At 37.8% G+C, this 26,156-nt stretch overlaps 2 protein-coding genes across 7 annotated transcripts in view; one reads left to right on the top strand and one right to left on the bottom strand.

The window, feature by feature from the left end:
- Positions 1-1,682, top strand: part of LOC131931782 (uncharacterized) — a 21,411-nt gene extending 19,729 nt beyond the window's left edge. For all 6 annotated transcript variants that reach the window (XM_059288614.1, XM_059288613.1, XM_059288611.1 and 3 more), the window contains exon 21: positions 713-1,682. In XM_059288614.1, coding sequence (XP_059144597.1) covers positions 713-872 — 160 coding nt within the window. In that variant the 3' untranslated portion in view covers positions 873-1,682. The remainder of the gene's footprint in view (positions 1-712) is intronic.
- A 4,383-nt stretch (positions 1,683-6,065) lies between these two features.
- LOC131931781 (E3 ubiquitin-protein ligase ZNRF3) lies at positions 6,066-24,718 on the bottom strand. Its single transcript, XM_059288608.1, has 9 exons — positions 24,710-24,718; positions 23,929-24,051; positions 16,930-17,004; positions 15,884-16,024; positions 14,940-15,026; positions 11,163-11,189; positions 10,258-10,531; positions 8,141-10,036; positions 6,066-7,682 (listed from the first exon to the last, which is right to left on the bottom strand). Exons 1-9 carry the CDS (start codon positions 24,716-24,718, stop codon positions 7,618-7,620), a joined length of 2,697 nt encoding a protein of 898 aa, XP_059144591.1. The 3' UTR covers positions 6,066-7,617.
- Positions 24,719-26,156: the final 1,438 nt, after the last annotated feature.

Raw genomic sequence — 26,156 nt, 5'->3', positions numbered from 1 at the left:
GTAGTGTTGTACAGTTGGTTATAAGCTCGAAGGTCAGGGTTCAAACCCCTGCAGTATTTGTCAACCTAATATGTGTGGTAGTAGTGTTGTACAGTTGGTTATAAGCTCGAAGGTCAGGGTTCAAACCCCTGCAGTATTTGTCAACCTAATATGTGTGGTAGTAGTGTTGTACAGTTGGTTATAAGCTCGAAGGTCAGGGTTCAAACCCCTGCAGTATTTGTCAACCTAATATGTGTGGTAGTAGTGTTGTACAGTTGGTTATAAGCTCGAAGGTCAGGGTTAAACCCCTGCAGTATTTGTCAACCTAACATGTGTGGTAGTAGTGTTGTACAGTTGGTTATAAGCTTGAAGGCTCAGAGCTAAAATCCTTGCTGCATTATTCATTATAAAATGTTGTGGTGGGGTTACACAATAAACTTGAAGGCCTAGGGTTCAAATCCCTGCAGTAAGATGGTCCACTTCAGTCTTGAGGATTTCCCTGATTCAGCCCAGCTCTAGTGGGTACCTGATTCTTGTCAGGGAAATTTAGGAATTTTACCAACCTCATTCTTTCATGTTCAATGGTAACATAAACAAACTCTACTCCTTTTGCTTGATAAGTCTGATATTTGCCTTGTATGTGAGGTTTACATATATAATTAAAACCATATATAATTACTCGTCATGTATTAAAATTACTATTTTTGAGATTGTTTAAAATTTTTATTTTCAGCCACCAAACGGGCTGGTCCGCCCTTGTGATTGAGTTTATTTATAAACTACACAACATGGCGCACCCAGCCACAGAGACCTTGCTCCATGATCTTTTCCCTAAGCCACAAGCAACTGTCCATCATAGAAACCAGCATCAATCTCATTTGACCAAATTTTAGCCAGTTTTTTCTGCATCTTACAGCCATTTTCTGAAAAGTTGACACCTGTTTTTTTTTTTGTTGTGTTATGAATCCTATACATTTTTTTTACATACCATAACTCTGTATTTTAAGGATATAATGAAAGTGTATTATATATTTACATACATGTATATATGCAAATATTTATATCATTAATTAATTATATAATATAGCAACATAAGTAACATTTAAATACAGTTGTGATAAAATATTTTAATATTTATTCTCTGATTTAAAAAAAAAATATTTTTTTAAGAAGTCGTTTTTAACCAGTGTTATTTTTTTTTTTTAATCTAAGGTGACTCAGCTGTTATAAATAGCTTTATTTATTAACATAGATTGTTGATAATTCACTTTAGATTCTGTCAATTCAAATGGTTTGTGTGTTATACATGTGACTGTCTAGGAGACTCAGATCACTATGATATAAAGGTTTCTATAATGTTTAGGTCTGTAGGACATTCATGTCCTTTTGACATCCAGGACTAGGACATCCATGTCCCTAGGACATTGAAGTCACAACTATGATATGTCCTACAAGATACTATTGAATCAATTTTTCACCATATCATGTGTAGCTCTGGTGGTCTAGCACAGATATATCTAACTGTGAAATGAATAACAGCCATCATACATTTTTTTTATTTTGATTGCTTGTGAAATAGAAACTAACCTTAGTTAATAGTGAACTGATACAGTTGCTATTTCAGTTTTTTTAAATTTTAAGCTTTATCTTTTAACCATCAAATGGTGTTTTGTTTTAAACCAAATAAAAATATAGAGGTTTGTCTTGCATGTTTTATGACATCCATTACATTCACTGATTGGTTGGTTGTGACAACCACAAACTGATTGGTTGGTCGTGACAACCATCTACTGATGGGTTGGCTGGGACAATTATTTCCTGATTGGTTGGTCATGACAACCATTTACTGATGGGTTGTGACACCATCTATTGATGGTTTTGACAACCATCTATTGATGGGTTGGTTGGGACATTTATTTCCTGATGGGTTGGTCATGTCAACCATCTACTGATGGGTTCTTTGTGGCAACCATCTACTGATAGTTTGGTTGTGACAACCATCTACTGATGGGTGGGTTGTGTCAACCATCTACTGATAGTTTGGTTGTGACAACCATCTACTGATGGGTGGGTTGTGTCAACCATCTACTGATGGGTGGGTTGTGACAACCATCTACTGATGGGTGGGTTGTGTCAACCATCTACTGATGGGTGGGTTGTGTCAACCATCTACTGATGGGTGGGTTGTGTCAACCATCTACTGATGGGTGGGTTGTGACAACCAGTTAGTATTTAACCAGAGCCCCTGTGCAAGTTTAATCAGCTCCTGGTTTGTAAACCCTAACCACATCACTTGCTAACATTCAATACACCTAGTTTTAAAAAGATTCATTCACATTTAGCCAAAACTATGTGCAGTACTTCAGTATAAAATGTCTGATTAATTATATATTGATTACGTGTCAAACTAAATCCATTTAAAATTAAAATCCTGCTACACCACTTTAAATAAACAGTATAAGTATTCTATGTATAGTAGATACAATCTGGCAAGTTTCAAAAACTAGGTTGATCCTGATTTTGATCTGAGTTTCCTGTTTTTAATCAGCCTAACAATCAGCCACATGGTTGGGTAGTGCTAAAAAGATTTATTCATACATAAAAATAGCTATACAGGGTCTGGGGGGGGGGGGGGGGGGGGGGGGATTGTACTGGAGATTCAAATCAGCAATCAAGATTACTTTAGTCTTGATGAAATCAAACAAGCAAGGCCTTGGAGTGGCTTTGAGTTTAATGTACAATTACTTCAACATTTTGCTTGAAGATAAACCTTTGATTTAATTTCATAAAAATCTTGAGGGTTGGACTTTGAACTAACAGAAAGAAGTTATTAAAACCTCTTAATAATTATTAAGTCTTACTTTATCTAATTAAGTATACTTACATCTTTAAAATCATTTCTTTTAATATTGTCATTTATGTATTACTAATTATATAATATTACATAGTATTAAGACTTTATTTTTGAAGTATGTTTACATCTTTTTAACTGCAAAAAACAAACTAGTTACATATATATTCTCTTTACATATTATGAATTATAAAATATTAGACTTTGATAAATATACTAGCATATTTATAGCATTCTACTTTAGTTTAGTTGTTGAAATGATGCTCAGAAACACATCAAGGAAACACTCATGTAAATGAATTGTTCCAGATTTTCCATGGTAGCTCTACTTTTTATCTTGCTCAAATGTAAAAGTAGAGGTCCCTTTTAAACCTGAGAGTCCATGAGGCAAGTGAAGTAGAGTTCATCTGTTTCTGTGACCTCAGTGTATGAAGGGATAGTGTGTTCAGAACTATGCCTTGTCGTCTTTACCTTCCCTAGGTACCCATCAGAACTGGGTGAACTCAGGGACATTCTACTGACTTGAACCCGGTTTTGAGACTTATGAGTTAACAGTATAGCGCTCTACCTCTAGGCCACATTGTCCCCAAATGCGGTGGTCACAAAAATGGTTCAAATAACTACTATTGGCATGTGCATTTCTAGCGAAAAGCAAATCAATTAACAAAAACAAACATCTTATTTTAGATCATTTCAAATTTTATTAAGTATGCACAAAAATTAATAAATAAGGCTGTTGTTTAAAATAATCCATAAATATCTCAAATTGATTCTGTATAATGGTGACAGTAATTGACTGCATAGTAAATTCTGTAGCATGATTAGTGAAAACACATTAAGATGAATTATCTTTTATTTTTCAACGTACATGTCCAATAAAACAATGTCTTGTTGTGGGGAGGAGGTAGGTCTAGTTGAGCTTGTGTACCAATGATTTAAATAATTAAAAACAAATGACATCTAAATAACGTTAGATTAAACTGGACAAACCATAAACTTAAAACAATAATTGTCTGCAAAAGGTGATTGTGTATGATGCAAAGGCAGGCGTTTGCGGTTTATTCAACTGTGTACTGACAAATGTGCCTTGATGTCTCTCACAAAAACATTCCCCACATTCCATAAACAGGTATATACAAAACAAAGAATCCTTGGGATATCTACACAACTGTTGTGTTACTCTAAAACCATTGATCCTGGTTATTTACACAATTTTTGTTTTTACTATAGCAAACACAGAATGCACACGTAATTATCTTTCTTTCCTCACCCCAGTATGATCAATAAAGATAATTTTATTTAGTTTTTATAATAATCAACAACATTCAAATGGAATGTCTGAAAAACACAAAAATCTGACACCACTGTAAACATGCAAGCATGCAACATTCTCTATAATTTACACCATTGGAACATGCATGCATACTCTGAAATCTTACTTCCTTACTGCTTTTTTGATATCTAAAAGTAAAAGTTTCCCTTTCAACACTGACGGTCTATGGGGTAAGTGAAGTAGAGTTCACTTGTTTCTGTGACCTCGGCATATGAAGAGATAGTGTGGTCAGCACTATGCCCAGCCGCCTTTACTTTCCCTAACGTGAGTTAGGTACCCATCAAAGTTGGGTGGACTCAGGGACGGTCTACTGACTTGAACCCAGATTCGAACTCGAGACTTACGGGTTAGCAGTCCAGCTCTCTACCGCTAGACCACTCCGTCACCGCTTTTTTTATATCTGCAACTAAAAAAATTCAACTAAATTCCAAAAACAAATATTTGTTTTAAATATTTAAAACAAAATATAATTTTGATATTGTTTTAACAGGAAATTATGCAATACATCAGTGAGACCACTAAGAAACTATTTTAATTGATGGTGTTTAGAAAGATCTAATACATTGATATAGCTTTTATTTTATAACCACCAGTATTAAAACCAAGCAAACAAATCATTTTAACAGCTGTACATAGTACCCCAAACCAACTAAAAGCTGACACATTGCTAAAACAACTATCTTATTCATTCACTTCAACTTTTTCATTTCTTTTTTTCAAAACAATCATACAAATGTACATTCATCTTTTTATATAAATTAAAACATTTACTTTGTACATGAAAATTTGAATAAGTAAAGAGAGTATTTTAAGTTTCAAGTTTGTCATCAAAGTGTACCCAACATAAAGTCACATGCACTTAAGTTATTTAATTATTTTTTTTGAGTATTCCTTTGTTTGTCAACATGGTGATAAACACCAACTTGAACTAGTTTATTTGTGTTTGTAAAAACATCTTGTGCCCCTAGAACAGTTTTGCTAACCAAAGAGACTGGAGCCGCATACAACACTTAGAGATAAACTAGAACGGATGCTTGAGAGAAGGGACATAAAACACAACAGTTGTGCCAGTGGTTCTCTAGGACCCACTTGATGAATTAAGGGGGAGATAATCAACAGCTTCACATGACTCAAGTGTCTGGTTACAAAGCAAGGTCACAATCAGAGGGCCAAGAACTGTCTTCAACGTTGGAAAATCCAATAGAAATGAAGCTATATTTAAATATCTAGCGATAAGTTAGATAAAAAATTAAAATGTAAGGGGAATCAAGTTTACTTTAGAAGTTTTAACCTCATCACTACAATATGTGTATGTGGCAGTACTCCGTGGTATCCTTGTGTCATGATCACAGAATTCATATTTCTGATTTATTAAATTTATAGTTTTGATAAAGGGCATATTTTACTGGCTTTTAAGTCATGGAACTTATATAAAACTGAAAAAAAAATCACTAAAAACATTTAAATATACTTAATAAAGTAGATTTGCAAGTATACCATATCCTGCAATCTAAGATTTGGAAAAAAAAATGCCATTTTTTTTAGATTCATTAAAAAATATTTGAATACATACATTCTTATTTTAGATTTAACACACATTTTTAGTGTTAATAATTTACTTGAACAAAACAGTCAATCAGTTAAAATGACCAAAAGATTTACATATTCACAAAATCCACAGATACTAATAAAATAATCTCTTTATGGTCTCTAAAATATTTTAAAAAATCATAATATAATTCTTTAGATAGGGCAACAGCTACTTAGCAATAGTTTTAAGTAAAACAAAGGATCAGCAAGACTGTTCAAATCTTTTTCAAAACTTAGCCATTGCAAAATTAAAAAAAAAAAATATTCAGCTTAAAAAAAAGACAAAATGTATGAAATGAAACCGCTCAGTTTAAAGGTTTGATTTGAATTAAATATAAAATAATAAAAAATATTTTTTAAAAAGTCTCATCTAAAATCCAACTTAACCTCATTGGCACACTGCATTAATTGTTTTTTTTTAATTGAAAATAATTTATAAAAATAAACAGAAAAAAAAAGATGTTTCATAAATATCAATAAATAATAAATGCCATAATAACAACCTTCAAATACTCAGATGCATTTGTACTGCCCTAGTAAGTATTGTGAGAATGATTGGAGAGGATGGAAAACATTGAGTCTAACCAGCATTTTAAATTAAATTTTGGTACCAATGTTGTTCTTAATTACACCAAACAGTACATCAAAATAAATTTAAAAAAAAAAAGAATTAAGCTTGTCTCAGCTTCTGATATTAAAGTTTCTGTTTCTTAACAACTGTGGATTTGTAACACTTTACTTTTATTACATCAATTTAATTGAGCAACAACTTAAAATAATGAGATTGTAGAATAACAAGTGCATGAAATTTAGTTAAAAAGAAACTTGACAAAATGCCGACTTAGCTCAAGACTTTGTGATCACTGAATTGATCACAATAAAACATGAACATATGAACAAACTTAATTTAGCAGATGAAAATAAATATGTTTTAACACAGAAGTTAACATATGGAGCCTTTCATTCTAATAATAACAGAGGTTTACAAATGATTTTCTACCAATTTTAGCTATGTCATTTTAAATTTTAAACTTAAACTTTTGATTCCACAGCACTGAAAATAATCAAACAGTTTCTCATTTATTTTTAGAAATTTCTTTAGTTTGTGAAAAAAAATCTCTCAAGTAACTGCAATTTTGTCTTGTGTTGCAGAGTAAGGTCTTTAATACAGAGAAGTAGCAAACTAAAATTATTTTCCTTAACATCGTTAAGTGTAAAATAAGATTTCTCTCCCTTATTTGTATTCACTTTCTTATAAAACAAAATTATTTTGCATTTGTAATTGAAGTCTTAATTCAAACGTAACTAGTTTAGTTTTTTAAAATATCTAAAATAAATTATAATATATCCTGAGCTGGTTATAGAAAAAGCTCCCAAATGCAATAAAATTATAAATTAATATTACCATTCAGGATACAGAACTGTTTGCATGTCTATTACATTCAAATGACTAAATTGCACAGTAAAAAGGCAAAAGTTATGTTTATTTACATTGCATCTCAGATTTTTCCATGAACTTTTCATTTATATATGTGTATTTATACATAACAATTCCCTGGTTATATTTTAATAAATTAAGTGGGCGTTTGTTATTTTTATTTCATAAGAGCAACACAAGGCACCTACCAAATATAAATAAAATCCATTTCAGAATGATTAAAACTGCACTATATCAAACAAAGTATACTTCTGCAGAAAAATGTTGCGATAACAAAGTTTTGGAGTAAATTTTTAAACTGGAATTGTTTTTCACAGCAAGCCTTTAAAAACAAAATAGAAATAATAAAATTGTAATTTTTAAACTGCTAGATGAAGCTTCTTGAAGGTAACTTTTTATTTTTAAACCCTAAGTACAGAATTGATCTCAAACAGCACTGCCTTTAGAAGGATAATTGTCACTCTCTGTCACTGGCATGGTAACAAACATTCCTGTTGAATCAAAGTAAAACATTAGAAATAAAGAGCAGGAATTATAGACTGCAGCCTACCTACATTTTATTTGAAACCAGTCTGATATTTATTGAACTATCCATACAATATCTTTAAAGGTCATGGTTATTGTAACAGACATTCTTGTCCATCCAATAGATCCACAAACTCAAAAGTAGATTTTGAATGTCACATAATTTTATCCTCTTAAAATTATTTTGATTCCCCCCCTCCCCATGACTAATTCCTGTCAACATTACGGTGCACCAGATTAAGCAAACACAAACAGTCAAATATTTTCACCACAAGACATTCCTATCAAATACTATGTGTTCTAAATATATATAACAAAATAAGAGTAATAAATCTAAAATATCAAGCAGAAATATATTCCCTAATATTTAAAAAAAAATGTAGTTAATGTTAAGTTGTACATTAAAATTATTTCAATAGTGTACCTGGTGGATCAGTGAAATAAACTCTAGATTGTCTGACTGCAAGTTCTGTTTCTCTAGAAGTTTCTGTGGTGGTTGGCCGGTGACACACATGGCAAGATGGAACTGACGGCCGCAGGACACCAGCAGACGCTGACAGATCTGGGCTGGCAGGGAAAACAAGCACCCCTGGGGGTTGAGTCTCGGCAGTTGCTGTGGTCACCACTCTAGAGTAAATCCTGTGCTGGTCAACCCTCCATGAGTACACAGCCTGAGCAGGGTCCGGCACCAGGAAGACTGGCTGGCCAGCTGTTTCCTGTTGCCTGGATGGATAAGACTCTAACTTGCTGACTGTTACGTTACTCATGTCCCCGTATGCCACAAGGGAAGTATTGACCACACTGCTCATGCCGAGCTGGACTTTCTTCTCGTTGAATTCCTTCCTGCTGTAGAAAGTACTGCTGCGCCTGTAAGATGAGGAATTTTGTATCTGCTTTCTAGAAATGTAGGCATTCATGTATGAAAGACGAGCAGGGGTGCTGTGTGTTCTACGATGACGACGTTTCAGCCTCTGTGAGAAGAAAGGGGCATAAGGAGGTTTAGTCAATGCTGAAAGCGACGGCACCACATGAAAGTTGCTATCACTCTCAGAGCTCCTGGAAGCCAAAGCTTCGCCTCCACCATCCACACTGTCGCAGTCACCGTCACAACCACTGGTTCTTAAATTATCCGAAGAATTATCACTACAACATTCCGAGGAGACCAGGTTGGATTGTGATGAGGAAAAAGACTTCCAGGAACAGGTTCCAGCACTGGCATCTGATAAACACGGCGACGACAACGAATCGTTTAAATTCCACAAAGGTTTCAGTAAATGCTCTTTTGTTATTTCTCTTTGATCCGACTCCCGTCTTTTCCTTTTAGAAACACAAGAAGGTCTTAAAGAAATGGGAGTGGAAAATATAGTCAAGGTGTCTTTGTAATGATTACTGGGTCCCTGAGAAAATGGTTTAAAATATGTATTTCTGTTGTGACCACTGGTGTTCTTTTCTTCACTGGAACTTGAAGACCCCTTGCCCTTGTAGATGTTGGAATCAAAGCTGCTGCTATCACAGGAATCTTTGTGCAGGCCGCTACTGCCGCAGGTGCTCCGGTTGCTGTCAGCAGGTGAGCGACAGGTGTGTGTAATCCCGTCGCAGTCGCACGATGTTTCACTCGGGTTGACGTCTGACGAACAGGATCCGTGGAGGGCAGTGGTGCTGACGGCCCTTATGCCCTGGGGCAGGGCTGGCACTGTCTTAGCACTAACTCTGAGGCTGGGAATGTTGGAAGATAGAAGACGCGAGGGGTGTGAAGATGGAATGTATAACCTTGAGTCCTGCGTGCGAACGCCTTTAGATTCTGAAAAATGCGAACATCCGCAAACAGGGCGGGTAGTGTTTGAAGGGAATACCTGAGAGTGTTTGGTGTGAGGGTAGGACGGAGAAGCTGCATGAGACTTGAGTTTAACGTAAGATTTTCTTTTGACTTTTGCATCTACTTCCTTGATGTTTGTACAGCTGGCTGCAGGGATTAATCCAGAATTGTTAGCACAGGTCTGGTCGGGCCTGGAGATTTGATTGAATGAGTTTGGAGATGGGGAGGAGCCTAGGGTCCCATGACAGGAGGAGCAGCTATGGAAGTAGCGAGGGGCGGCGCTGGTGTGCACTACTTGAAAGGGGGTGTACTCTGGCTGAGATGAGAAGAGCTGGAACGGAAAGCTGGACCTTGACCCAGATGCACTCGGTGCAAACAAGGAGTACGTTGAAGACCTTTGGCGGCGCGTGCGCTGACGCTGCTGTGGACGGGGACGATGTCGCTGGGGCTGATTTGATACTGTTAGAACTGTGCCATTATCATTGACAGCTATTTCTTTTTTTTCTGAAAGTACAACGAAACATTTTTTTATATTTTTAATTTATGTACATAAGCTCTAATTCTTTTTAGAATGAAATGCTAAACTACAGATAATAACTGGAAATAAAAACATTAAACGAACTATGGGTATTAATCTTTTAAATTTTGTAGCTAAGTACTAAGAGAAAGAATTCTCTTTTAAATATGCGAGTGCTGGTTAGAAAAATGAACCATAAATTTTTTACCAGCAATGTGGATCTTGCAGAGCGGACAAGTGCCATGATTCTCCAGCCACGGGTCAACACACAGCTGGTGGAACTCGTGATGACAGGGCAGTACCCTCAGAACCTGGCCAGGCTTGTAGCCCTCCAGGCAAATGGCGCAGCTCTCAGATATGGAGCTGTGCAGGCTGGTATCAGAGCTCAGGGCGTGAAAAACCTGGCTACCGTGGATGGGATGCTGGTACTTCCTCGTCTCCAGTTTAGCAATGGCTCTTTTTGTGTGGTTGGTCTCTGACAGCTGCGGAACAATGGAGAACACAGATAATTAGGTGCTACTGTCTAAAAGTTTATTAGTGAAAATTTTACTTGTTTACCGTTTGGATTTCTTTGTTACAATTTAATAATGTACAACTAATAAGAAATTAACAGATACCAAAGAGGATTCCACAAAAAGAGGGTTTCCAAATTTAAAATATTAACTTTCTTGCAAAGGGGAACAACTAAAGAAATACTAAACACAGAACAAGTCAAGACAGGAGGAAAGAAAATCAAATAATAAAATATTTAGAATTTTAATATTAGTTTTTTTCCATTCTTTTTTTATACCTATCATCGGACAGGCTTTGTTGCTAGTTTGTAATATTTCACTGTCAGTAATTAAATTGTAGTGTGTAACTAGGTGTAACAGGTAGCATTTTAGGTGCTCAGAAAATATTTAAGTCACTGATTGTTAATATGACCTAGGGGTTCAATTACTGGTTTTGGCAGAAAAGCAGTAAAGTGTTAAATACAAGCAGTGTCTAAGAGTTTTTCTATTCCATTGATATTAGATTTTAAATCCACATGTTATGAAAAAGTTGAGATCTGAGATTAGACAAAATGGACCTAAACAAAAGAAAGGTGTGACAAAATCCAGGTGATATATTTACCTGTTGTTCTCTGTGCCTCCATTTTAGCTGGGGAAGAAGCAAAAAAAAAATGTTAAAAGCTACATAAAAGTATTTTTTTTTAACATTTCAGCATAACACTATTAAAAGGAAAGATAAAGCCCCCTCCCCCCCCCCACTGATTCCAACCTAATCTTGTTTATTAAACTACAATGTTTTAAAAATTACTTTTGCATATCAATGAGGCTTACTTATAAAAAAAGTAAACACAAATGTTTACATTCTGTGTTGACATTGTTAATGTTTGCAGTTTGTTTCTATTTACATTTTTAAAATTTAATTATTGTAATTAAGGAAATTTGAGAAAATCATTAATTATGTTTTAGTTTACAAAAAGAAAATAGGACCAGGAGAGATGTTTTAATTATATATAAAAAAAAACAACACTTAATAATTTTTTTTTAAAGTTGAAAGAAATACCTTAGCTTTCTTTACCTTTTAAGAAAAAATAGAATTTACTAAATGTTTTATTATAATGACTGTCCCCCCCCCCCCCCATAAAACTACAATTAACAATTGGTGGTGTTCTGAAGAGTTACACTGCCAATAGAGGTAGCGAAGTATATCTTGTACAAACACATTTTTATACCCTAAAATAATCCCAAGCCCTCTTTCAAGCCTAGCTCTCTGTTCATTCATGTGAAGGCGGATCAAAAGGGGCCGAAAAACCTCGGACTGTTATACACACAAAAAAGGAATTAAGACTGAAAGTTGACCTTTGAACTTTGCTTGTTTTGAACTACCAACACGCGGCCCAGTGGAGCCGCCATGTTGGATCGCGCGGGGCTGAGACTATGTTTTGGTCTGGTGGGTTTCTCTAAAGCCCGACTCTCCCCTCTTCCATTACTTTTATTTCATTACATTTGATTCAAATAAACAGGGACTCGGCTCCTTTTTTCTAGTCTTTTGATCCTGTTAATAATTTCTGCTTCTACATAATTTTTTTTAAACAGACGTAATATTTTTTTTTTTAAATTTGAAAGCGAACCAGCCAAGTATTGAAACGAGATACAATACAACCCTATTAAAGTATTATATATTTTTATATCTCGGTAATAACGCTAAAAACGTGAATACATTTCAAAACCGTCTTCCATACATGAAAGCCTGGGTTGCGTTTGAAAAAAAAATACGGCTTGTGGTCGTTAGAATATACAAAGCTAATCTCGTATCTCTGTTGCTATTCTTTTACTTTTTAAAAAAGTGTATTTCGGCGCATATTGTGAAATACAATAAACCGTTTTGTCGTGTATATATCACATCTAAAGCAACGACGTGTTGAGAAGAACTCCCTCAATCTCTTTCTTTGTTACTGTGCTGAATTTCTTCATCATCACCCCCCTACCTCCCAATCTAAATAAAACGAAAATTTCCGTTATGTTTACCAAAACGTGTGTCCGTCTGTTGTAAATTGTCTAACTGGGTTTTAGGGCGGGCAAAAAAAAAAATGATCGCAGAAGCGTAACCAGTGGGGTGAAACTATGTGGAATGCGCCCCCCCCCCTCCCGGCAGATCGACACATTTCACAATGACTTGTTTTTTCCCATTAATACACTGAAGACAGAATGTCCTACCACTCTATCATTGTTGGGTTATACGTACCACAGCAATATGGAGACTAATTAATAGTGTGTCGATAAAAACAAAAACATCATCCAATCACACAATATCGTACCCCGGGGTGCTATGGCTGCGCCGCTGATCGTAAGATGCATCGGAGTTTTCATTTCAGATTTCTCGTGCAGAGAAACACGCAACCACTTACACATCAACACCTTAAACCCCACACACAACTTTAAACCCCACACACAACCCAACCACTTCCACAACATCTAAAACCCCACCCACAACCTAAAACCCCACACACAACCCAAAACCCCACACTCAACCCAGCCACTTCCACAACAACACCTAAAACCCTACACACAACCCAAAACCCTACACACAACCCAACCACTTCCACAACACCTAAAACCCTACACACAACCCAACCACTTCCACAACAAAACCTAAAACCTAAAACCCAACACACAACCTAAAACCCCACACACAACCAAACCACTTCTACAACAACACCTTAAACCCCACACACAACCCAACCACTTCCACTACAACACCTAAACCCCAACCAGACCAAAACCCAAAAGACTTGAATAAAGAAAGACACATGAAACAAGGCTTAATGATTTGTATAACGTAGTCGCAAAGAAAAAAAGTATCGATCTTGATATCAAATAGCACGGTAGCTCTGTCTCTTTGATGTCGAGTCCAATGTCAACACACTAATCCGGGAATCGAATTATTTATAAACGCGTTCGATTACAAATAATGGGTATTATCAAACTAATTAATTTTTAAAGATTGTTGAAGTTCAGAAATTTCGTTAAGCCTATTTTTTTTAACGCAATTGATTTTTTTTAAAGAAAAAAGGAACACGAAATAAAGTCAATATCCATTTTCGAAAACTTCAAAGAGTAACCAATATAAGTTTTGTTTCGTAATTTTTATTTTCCCTTTAAAGTTGAAAGAACTTGATTTTTTTGGTGGGAATAGAGTCAAGGGGCGGGGGGGGGGGGGGGGGGGGGGTCACTTGTTTGGCGCCACATGTCTTTGTTATTAAGTCACATTTCTATTGTATATCGGCGCACGTCAACAGTATGGCGTCATATTTGTGTTATGTTCGGTAACGTGCGCCTATTTTATCAGCATAGACCTAATTAAAAGAAAAATTGCCCTAACATGTCTGATCTATCGACATGAGGGCCTCGCACAAAAAGGTCCCTAATACACAGACGTAAAAGGTCCCTTGCATGCGTGCAGACATAAGATCTTGCAATAGCACCTAAAAGTATATCACGTCCCTGAAATACTAATATAACACTCCCATTATAATGATTTATTTTGTTTTGAATAAAACTATATGATTCTATAAAGTATATCCCCATTAAGGCTATAATGTATACCCTCTTTAGCTTCCGCATTTACAATTTGAAATTATTTTTTTATCTCTACTGTCGGGGAGGGTGTTATGTGTAGCTGTGTATGTGAGCATGTGTTGGACGAGCAGAGGTGAAAGCATGACGTGTTAGCACCCCTAAATTGACACCTGTCTCACTCGTACGTTACAGGTATTGACCACAGCACTCGTGTCCACGAAGGCGCGTTGGTGTCACTTTCAACATTGTGAATGTCATCAAACCGCAGTTTTACGTTTCAAAATAAAATAAAATCCATATCTATATGCATCTCCACGTTTTCAAAGTAAAATTGATATCTATATGTGTGTCTGTGTGCCTGTCTGTCTGTGTGTGTGTGTCTGTCTATGTGTGTCTGTCTATGTGTGTCTGTCTGTGTGTTTGTCTGTCTATGTGTGTTTGTCTGTGTGTGTCTATGTGTGTGTCTGTCTATCTATGTGTGTGTCTGTCTATCTATGTGTGTGTCTGTCTATCTATGTGTGTGTCTGTCTATCTATGTGCGTGTCTAACTATCTATGTGCGTGTCTCTCTGTCTATCTATGTGCGTGTCTGTCTGTCTGTCCGTCCATCCATCCATCCATCCTTATATCCCCATCATAGTATAAATCTGCCTACATGACTGTATCTGTTGCATATTGTGTTTTTATACATAATAGGATAAAGTTTTACGTGTCTGTGATAGAACGTTTGACTATGTCAGAGTATGTGTGAGTGCATGATAGAGTGGTGGTTTATAATGTATGATTATACGCACACACAAGTGTAGGCTGCTCGTGGTACTCACCTTCAGCATGACGAACACGCAGACAATACAGAAGAGTAAAAAGATCGCCACAAAGATGGCCATGCCAAAGTATTCTTTCTTATTGATCTGTCAATAGAGAAAAATAAAACTAGTAACATGTGTTTGCTAGAGGCCGATAAAACATGCTGTGGATGTTAGGTGGATGTGAAGGATACAGATAGCTAAAACATGGTGTGGATGTGAGAGATACAGATATCTAAAACATGGTGTGGATGTTAGGTGGATGTGAGGGATACAGATAGCTAAAACATGATGTGAATGTTAGGTGGATGTGATGGATACAGAAATCTATAACATGTTGTGGATGTTTGGTGGATGTGATAGATACAGATATCTATAACATGCTGTGAATGTTAGGTGGATGTGATAGATACAGATATCTAAAACATGATGTGGATGTGAGAGGTACAGATATCTAAAACATGGTGTGGATGTTAAATGGATGTGAGATATACAGATAGCTAAAACATGATGTTAGCTTACAAGTAACATCTGCTAATCTAGATCTCTGGAAGAGATACAACACAACTTCAAATCTCAACTCTATAGAGCGTAACTCTTCTTTTTATGGGGTTATTTTAAGGGAGGGAGCACCACGGCTGGCTCATGACGTCATTTTGTCCTGAATTTACCTCAGATTGAGGCTATTTTAAAATCAGGCTAGCCATTGGTCGTTTTAGTGTGTTTCAACAATCCAAAATTTCTTGTTTCTACTTTTTATATGCACTGCGATGATCCCTTTCAGAACATACAATGTTATTTTTCTTTTAAGTCATGGTTAGTTCAGCGTTAGGAGAGGAGTGGGTTATGGTTAAAGTATGGGACAAGATCAAGGTATCGATTACTTTGCTACACAAGCTACTGCTGTCCGGTACCACTTAATTAAATGTGTAAAAGATGTAGTTAAAAAAAAACCAACTTACATCCGTTTGCTGACTCCGTTGTCCGCGGCGGATCCGGATTCTTGCCGGAAGATCTGACCGGACAATCTTCATCAGCTGGACGGCATCTGACCCCTCCATCACAATCACCGGGCGGGTCAGCCTCTCATGGAATCTTTGCAGCTGGAAAACCATTGGACGAAAACATGAGGCATGCGCGCGCATGATTGGACAAAAGTTGTTTTATTAATTTTTTTACATAATGTGTTAACCACTTCACACCCTGAAGGTTAAGTTATTAGCCAAAAACCTAACATTTTTGAAAACATGAAAATAAAAGTGTTGAAAGTATTACAAGAAAGAGGATGTGTTAGCACTTATGCAGCGTTGCTATGTCTATCAAAGTTCGCAACCCAGGCGAGTTAGTTGATTCTGCTTATACGTAGGCTACATATAGCAAATTTAAGGGAGTATTCGTTTTTTAAAACCCAGTTTGTGGGTACCTGGGTTTCTAGAAATCAGTTGATCCATATACATTTCTAATACATAAATTCACTGAGAGTCTAACATAATTCCATTATAACTAAAACACAGCAGTTTTATGAAATTTGTTTTAGCCTTAAACTTCCGGAATATAGATAAACTTTACTTCATATTCCCCGTGGACAATCCATACTTAAAAGGGAACGTAGCGGTTTTAATGTGTAGTTCATACAGTGAACCCTGTTGGTTTTCACGCACACATTTGTGTAAAAGAGGGCATTGTGTTGAGTTGGGATCCCGGACACTAGTCTAAAGAACTTCCCTGAATCCAGCCAGCTTTGATGGTGATTTGACTCACACATATAATGCTGACCACACTATCCTTTCATAAGCCGAGGTCACAAAAACAGGTTAACTTCATCGTCACGTTTGAAAGGGTAACTTTACATCATTGTTTAATTCATTACGACGCTATGTCCACGTTTTTAACGTCAATCTGTATTATTCTAGTGGGCATTACTTTAAGCAAATGGGGAAATTGCAAATGAATAAAGGTTAGGCACATAACGTTTTGGCAAAAAATGTAGAAGGGCTATAACTCTTACGTCAGATTGTGCTCCAGAGTTGTCTGTGACGTCAAACACAACAGCAGTAGCCCCGCCTTGTATCGCCAACTTGGCCTGAAATAGAGACAGGAGCCATCAGTTTATGGGGGGTCAAGTTGGTACTCATGGTCAGTTACCCCACACATTGGAACTACCAGCATCGAAGTAAAGGTTTTACGAAGGTCACACCCCCTCCCCCCCAACACACACGGGAACTATCAGCATCGGTGGATAAAGTTAGTTCTTAAGGTTTTATGAAGGTTACTCCCCACCCCCCCACCCCAACCCACACACAGGAACTACCAGTATCTCAAGGTTGCTGAAGTTTACTCCCCCTCCCCCCCACCCCCAAAATGAACAAATTACCACTGCTGTATAGGGTCAAAGGTCGCCCCAACATCAAGTTCACCCATCCCTAAAGAGGAACCATCAGCACTTTAGGCGTAGGTGGAGAGATGGTAGGATTTGGACTAAAAATTTCGGATGGGGAGGGGATGGTGGACAGATTAAAAAGGTTTAAAGTACGGTTTAAATTTTACTTGACCCGGAGACGCCACTAACCCCCCCCCCCCCCCCCCCCCCCCGACACATCATTCAATACTGAAACGATGGAGACCACAAAAACAATAGGAGCACGTAAACACAGCATTATTCAGTTTGTATGGTCAATAGAAATTTTCCACGGGACTTCATTAGAGACTTCAATCAGCTCTAAATATTATTTGTGCAAATTTGTCGACAGGCTGGCCTTAAAACACGCGGAGGTCAAGGGTTAATTTGTAGTAATCACGTCGCCAGAAAACCTCTTTACAGGGCGGGAATTACTTTTTGTAAAGACCTTAGCGCGCGGTGTAATAGGTTTAATAGATGGTCGGGTGAGCGGGGGTGAAGGCGGATTGATTCTGAGATGGACGTTAGCAGAAGATGATAAGGAGCTTAAGAGCTGATGACAAGTGGCCGAGCGGCCCGAGGGTGACCCGAGAACGTGAGCCTCGGTCAGGTCGTTGGGGGTTGGAGACACCTGTTAATGACGTCAAGTTGAAGGCACCTTTCAAGAACGTCAGAATAATACCTTTGTACGGTGGTACCAAGGTGTGAAGAGTTCGGTGAGCTTAAAATAAATTCAGTGACCTTATGTCAAATATAGACAGCTCTAATGAAGAGATCAATATAGACACTTCCAAAGATTACACGTCAAATATAGACAGCTCAAATGAAGACGTCAAATATAGACAGTTCCAATGAAGACACGTTCAAAATATAGACAGTTTAATGAAACCCTGTTTAAAAATATTGATAGTTCCACCTTAGTCACTCATAAAAGTAGCCAACAAAGTTTTAATAAGATAAGCTACCGACAAATCTCTTGAGTATACTTAGTAAAATCAAGCCTTTTTCAAGGATATTAAAGAAACTTTTTGATTAAAAAATCAAGAATTGTGACATGCATATTAAGAAAGTTTGAGACTACCTTTTTTAAAAAAAAAAAGTGTTTAAATTTAAACTTGTTTTTTAATAAATAATTAATTTAAATTAATTTAAGTAAACATTCGGCATTGCGTACCTAAAATTATGTAGGCCTACCTAGGACTACAGAACTCGTTATCTATCCAAAAAATCTTAATTTTCCTTAAGTTCGTTCCCCTAGCCTATATAGCTTTAATCCACTACCTAATCTACAAAATCTTTAATCCAATCCCTAGCCCATATCAAATCTTCACACGACGATTGAATCACACACTTAATTATAAATAATTCATCAAACTTTTCATCTCTACATCAAATTTTCTGCAAACATCACGAAATTTTTTTTTTAAAACACAAACACACGAAATCAACCGAATCATCTCTTTTCATTTTTTAACTTTTTATCAAAGACCACCGGTTCTCTGTATAAACTCATCCTGTTTAAGAAATCATAACTAATTGAGGATTAAAGCGGCGTGGATTAACTGTATCATACATTCGCTTTTACTCAAATCCGACGCTGTCAAAGCGATCCGTCTGTTCGGAGCCTACTCCAAAACGCTATCAAGAGATCTAATTCATTACAATAATCTCTGTCCAGGGGCACTATCGGGAAGGATAACTCGGGCTAATGCAGAGTGATTTTCCTTGATCGCGTTTGAAGCTGCATTGAAGCGAAAAGCTTTAGTCTCAGTTGTGAGTGTATAGTTGAAAACAAAATAATATGTGAAAAGAAACATTTGTCTTAAACTAATGGAATCAATGTATATCTGAGCTACAAATTCATAAATAAGATTAACTATTGCTTAAGAGAACTAAATATTATGTATTAAGACATTTAGACCAGCTCTAAATACAATTAGTAATGTGGTCAATGTTTCAGCATTATTTTTTGTTATCGGGTGTTTTACATATAGCTGTTGTGGCTGAAAACATGAGAACCACTGGCCCATCAGATGGGCAGGTATACACCAGACAGTAAAATAACAAACCCCACTTGTGGTAAAAACATGAGAACCACTGGTCCATCAGAAGACAGGTACACAACAGACAGTAAAATAACAACCCCCACTTGTAAAAACATGAGAACCACTGGTTCACTAGAAAGACAGGTAAACACCCCACTTGTGGTAAAAACACGAGAACCACTGGTCCATCAGATGGGCAGGTACACACCCCACTTGAGGTAAAAACATGAGAACCACTCGTCCATCAGAAGGGAAGGTACACACCAGACAGTAAAAATAACAAACCCCACTTGTGGTAAAAACACGAGAACCACTGGTCCATCAGATGGGCAGGTACACACCCCACTTGAGGTAAAAACATGAGAGCCACTGGTCCATCAGAAGGGAAGGTACACACCAGACAGTAAAAATAACAAACCCCACTTGTGGTAAAAACATGAGAACCACTGGTGTCCATTACATGGGCAAGTACACACTAGATAGGCTTAGTGTAATAACAAACCCCCACTTGTGGTAAAAAATATGAGAACCACTGGTCCATCAGAAGACAGGTACACACCAGACAGTAAAATAACAAACCCCCATTTGTAAAAACATGAGAACCAGTGGTCCATTAGAAGACAGGTACACACCAGACAGTAAAATAACAAACCCCACTTGTGGTAAAAACATGAGAACCACTGGTCCATCAGAAGACAGGTACACACCAGACAGTAAAATAACAAACCCCCATTTGTAAAAACATGAGAACCACTGGTCCATCAGAAGGCAGGTACACACCAGACAGTAAAATAACAAACCCCACTTGTGGTAAAAACATGAGAACCACTGGTCCATCAGAAGACAGGTACACACCAGACAGTAAAATAACAAACCCCCATTTGTAAAAACATGAGAACCACTGGTCCATTAGAAGACAGGTACACACCAGACAGTAAAATAACAAACCCCACTTGTGGTAAAAACATGAGAACCACTGGTCCATCAGAAGGCAGGTACACACCAGACAGTAAAATAACAAACCCCACTTGTGGTAAAAACATGAGAACCACTGGTCCATCAGATGGGCAGGTACACACCAGACAGTAAAATAACAAACCCCACTTGTGGTAAAAACATGAGAACCCCTGGTCCATCAGAAGACAGGTACACACCAGACAGTAAAATAACAAACCCCACTATTGTCTCAACACGCAATGATATTCATCGTGTTTCGAACATCAAAGGGATTCCTATCAAAATGCATTGTTTGATCGGCGTACAATGGTACTCTTTTATCGGGCTGTATTAATTCCGCGCATGCGCAGAAGAGCTGTGGTTATTTTTACACGCCGTGTTGCCGAGGGAGGCGAAGGGTGTTGGGTGAAATGGATGCGCTTGTTTGGGAATTTGAGGACCGGTGTCCTTCGATAAAAATAGTAATTTCTGGATCTGCGTTGTGCCTGTTTAATCAGTGGCATCCTCTGACAATTTGAGGACCTGTCTTTGTATCACAGAGCCGTGCAGTTGAGATTAAAAATAAAAAAGATCGATGCGATAAATTAATTAAATTTTAATCCTGTTCTAGATAGCGGATGCTGAAATACGCTAGATTTATTGAACAGTTCGGTATGACGAATCGTCTACACTTGGCGATACAAAAGAGAAGTGAGCTAACTCAGCCATATTATTTAGCAGTTATTAAAAAAAAAGCTGTTATGCTTTACACTTTACAATGTTTTTGTAATTCATGGTCATCAAAGGCATTACTCTACCTTCACCTACCATTCAAATATATAGATATCAAGAGTTAACTTAGCCTAATAAATACAGAAAGAAAAACACTCTGTCGCCGTCAAAGGAAATTAAACGTCTTCAGAACGTTATGAAGGGAAAAAAAATTGAAACAATTTTTGCCTGAGTTCGCGCGATGCTGGCATCAAAAGACCGCTAACTTGAGCATGGTGTTGGCGATAATTTTCTTTGAAGCTCTCCAACTTAAGAAAATGTTGATGGCGATTATAATCAAAAGGAGGCGGCGGGGCACACAGAAATCTCACGTTTTAACATGTATACTTTTTTACAGTATTTTTCTTTATTAAGGGATGGGTGGGGTACGGGAGTTATATACAGGTAGTGGTATACACGAAGGCGGTTAATGTAAGGAAATAAAAGACTGTTTCATAAACTGAAGAAATAGAAGACCGGACTGAGAATTAGGAATAGGATTCCAATTCTCATTACAGAAAGCCTATATATATATATATATATATATATATATATATATATATAAATATATATATATATATATATATATATATATATATATGTATGTGTGTGTGTGTGCGTGTATGTGTGCGTGTGACTACGTGTGCAGTTTGAGTTACCAGGTATGGAATATGTCAAATTATGTTGTGTTACATACGTATGTCTTTTGAGAGGTGTATGACTTAACTGAGGCGTGTCTTGGATATTATAATGGAGAACTAAATGGCTCATTGGTCTTGGATTTCACGGATTGGCGGATAAATAAAAATAAGGCTTAGATCATATTAATATCTTACAAGGCCAAGAGACATGTTTTGATCCGAAATCTAAAAATATAACACCAAACAAACGGAAAATCCCGTTGGTTGACATCTCACTTCAACCCTCATCAGCCTCCCCCTCCCTTTGTGATCCACACGACAGCTGTTTATACCACCAGCTCGCCAACACGACCCTCCCCGGGAGCTGCAAGTCACAAGCATGGGGTGGTTGGAGTATGAGACGACACCCCCCCCCCCCCCCACGGGATCACTGGAGCACCCCTGCGGTGATCTATCCAGACTTCGACACGTACGGGGAACGTCGTTTAGCCCCGCCACCAGCCTGCGATAGACTCGGTCCTTTTGAGCCCCCGTCTCAACCACACTCGATGAACGCACCGCCGGTCAAAGAACGGCCCCGTGAAACCTGGTGGGGAGGGGGGGGGGGGGGGGGGGAAAGATACAAGGGACGACTGGTTGCTCAGATCGTTTTTTTTTCTTTCTGTGTGGCGTAAATCCACGAGTCGCCGTATGGTTTAATGAATGGCGGAGCAAAGGTGTGTGTAAAGGGGGGGGGGGGGGGGGCTCAAAGACTGTCTTTTATTTTGGGGATTTAATTTGTTTTATTATTACCGCATTAAATTCTGAAACACTTTAATAGCGGATGAAAACTATAAGTTTTATGTGGACAAATGTAGCTGTTTTGCATTATATATATATATATATATATATATATATATATATATATATATATATATATATATATATATATATATATATATATATATATATATATATATACATACATCCAGTTTCACTCGTTTTTCGGCATTGGCAGAGTATTGAGTTTTTATTTGAGACAAATCTGTTCGTTTCGACGATATTATAACACATAGTTTCTTTCAGATATTTTTCTCCCGAGGTAAGGGGACTGACATAGAATTTCGTGGGGATGCTGGATTAAGTATAAATAACATACACATACATTTATTTAGTCTAGATGGGGGGGGGGTGAACTGTACCCCCACCCTCCTTCACCGAAGATATGTCTGAAAAAAACTGGTTGCATAAACCTCGTCTCCTATCTCATGGCGTTCAAGTAAAAAAATAAATTAGGATGGGTGGAACTGTATGTGGGGAGGGGGGAGATGTAAACGAGTGCAATCCTGGGGTCAACTTGGGTCAAGAAAGTCTTTGTTTATATTATAGGACAAGTTGCGTAATTATATTCTTGTATAGGTCTATATATTCTTTAATTTACTCATGCACTACTGTGTGTGTGTGTGGTGGCATGACTCGATACCTGTACGATGAACTATACACCACCACTTAGAGGGAGGGGCAGTGGGTATGCACACCTGTATAGGTGGTTGTGCAGCCGTGCCAGGTTTTTTAATCTAACCCCGGGGTTACCAGATCGCGACCCTATCAAACCTGGGGTCACTCCCCCCCCCCCCCCACCCCGGGGTCTAGATTACCCCCTATGAAATCATCGGGTTGTGGTCACGCACTCAACTACTTCCAAGCTCCGCTCAAGTAAACTCACGCAATGCACACTAACATTTAAAAAAGATATTAAAAACCTAAGAGTTCCTTCAGGGATTCTCAATAAGCAAGTCAAGACACACACACATACACATCACCTTCTAAACAACAGGTCGGACACATGAACATACACATTTCTGAAGACGGACCGGACCGGCAACAACAGCATACAACTTCTAGAAGACCGACCGGTGCGGTAACAACAACACCCAGCTTTCCGAAATGCGTATAACTTTCCAAAGACGGACCGGAGGCACATACAACTTTCTGAAGACGGACCGGAGGCACATACAACTTTCTGAAGACGGACCGGAGGCACATACAACTTTCTGAAGACGGACCGGAGGCACATACAACTTTCTGAAGACGGACCGGAGGCACATACAACTTTCTGAAGACGGACCGGAGGCACATACAACTTTCTGAAGACGGACCGGAGGCACATACAACTTTCTGAAGACGGACCGGAGGCACATACAACTTTCTGAAGACGGACAGGTAACCACACTCACCTTTCTGAAGACGGACCGGCACGATTCCGGCTCGGAGTGGGGCTCCTCCAACTTGATGACCCCGACCCAGCCGATCTCCTGGATATCAAAGTTCTCAGAGTTACAAAAGGTCAAGGGGTGGACCTGAGGATGGACAAAAGTTAGAGGTCATACGAGGTCAAACGGTTTACAGGGTCATACAAGGTCAGAGGATGGACAAACGTTATGGTAGAGGTTATACACGATGTCGCAGGATGGACAAAAGTTAGAGGTCATTCGAGGTCAAACGGTTTACAAGGTCATACAAGGTCAGAGGATGGACAAACGTTATTGTAGAGGTTATACACGATGTCGCAGGATGGACAAAAGTTAGAGGTCATTCGAGATTAAAGGTTTTATAAAAGTTACAGTTGTATGTCATACAAGGTCAGTGGATTGACACATGTTGTAGAGGCCATACAAGGTCAAATGTTTTATAAAAGTTACAGTTGTAGGTCATACAAGATCAGAGGATTGACACAGGTTGTAGAGGCCATACAAGGTCAAATGTTTTATAAAAGTTACAGCTGTAGGTCATACAAGGTCAGAGGATGGACACAAGTTAGGTTGTAGAGGTCATTAAAGTTCAAAGGTTGAGTTAAAGCTACGGCTATAGAGGTCATACAAAGTCAGAGTATAACTTAGATAATTACTTTACATAATCATTTAACTTTCCATTAATGATGGGTTTGAATCCCCGTTGTTAAGATGCACGAAGAGCATGGTCCTAGCTTGAGGTTACTACCCCTTTACCACCGCATACCCGTGCCATTTTTTCAGGAAGTTGGCAAAGAATTACATCCGGCATCTCACACCGATGTTAGTTTATAGAACGGAAGATAATTGGGACAAGGATTTATGTACGCACCAAAGACGATGGATTACGCAGCACGCTTTTGCACCGGTGCGAACCACTTATGTAGCGCTGAAGGATGAGGCGAAAAAGGAAGAAAAAAAACCGGCGCGGGACTTATTTATTTACGGTGTAATTATTACGCGAGGGTAGTGTTAGTCAGAACAGCTGGCCTTTCTGGTGCTAGAGTTTGAGAGAGTGGGGGTGGGGTGGGGGAGGGGGTTGAGGTGGAATCGGTGCCAGACATATTGCGGCTGGGTTTATTAAGGGTTTCGTGGATGCTGTGTTATAGGGAAGGTGAGACAGTGTTTGCAACATCTGCCGGCCACTTAAGGGACGGACGCAAAAAGAAAAGTGAAGAGAAGAGAGGGGTGTTAGGGTGTTTTTGTGGTGGTAGGTGATGCTCGTGATGTTGGGGTTAGGGTCAGGATGAGTGTAGGGGTTGCATATATTTTAAGTTTAGAGCTAATCTTGCTACGAGTGTAATAAGAATCAAAATATTCTTTTCTTGCCAAAAATGTCAATGTACATTGTAATTTCATTATATATGTAGGCGTGAGTGGACATGAAAAACTATGCTCAACACAAGTTTGTTTACATATTGATTCTTTATTGCAACCACCTTCAGATGAATTCAATAAATAAATTTATTAAAAAAAAACAAACAAACAAAAAAACAATATCTCGCTAACCTAATATTAGTCTTAACTCTGACACTACAGGGGGGGGGGGGGGGGGAACGTCGGATGGTGGAACGTACAACTGCTCCAGTTTTAATAAGATGTTGTATTATTTTATCATTGTTATTGGAATCCACTTAGCTCCGGCCATTGAATGAATTTTTAAAATCTAAAGTCACCAATCTAATACACAGTAGCTGACTTTACAGATTGGTAAACAAAAAAATCTTTAAAAAAAACCAAACGCTGAATGTTCTTTAATCTTATCAGTTCTTTTGTAATTTTTTTTTTAAAACCACAACCCAAAAAAACTTTTTTTAAAAAAAAGGGGAGGTTATAAAACGTGTCAGTACAGAGTTGTCCGTTCACTGCGGGCTGGTAGTCCTTACAATACACATGACAAGGAACCCTGTCACATGAAAGGGAGGCCACCAGTATTTAAATTTACCTCCGACAACTCGGTCAAAGAACTGCTCCGTGCAGTTGTCCCCCCTTCCTTTCCCCGTACAGTTGTATACAAAAAAAAAAAAAAAAACTATTAAAATCAGCAATACACTATATATGTAGGGAACTAGTACAAATAAAATTATTTAGATAGGATTATGAAAGATTTTTTTTTAAAAATTGTTTCACCGATTTCAAACAATATTATTTAACCGAGCTGTTTTAAAAATAGA

This window comes from Physella acuta, unplaced genomic scaffold (genome assembly GCF_028476545.2).
Source record: "Physella acuta isolate Inbredline_101_S28 unplaced genomic scaffold, ASM2847654v3 ptg002031l, whole genome shotgun sequence".
In the NCBI taxonomy this organism is placed as follows: Eukaryota; Metazoa; Mollusca; class Gastropoda; family Physidae; genus Physella; species Physella acuta.
This window is presented reverse-complemented; position numbering and strand designations above follow the sequence as displayed.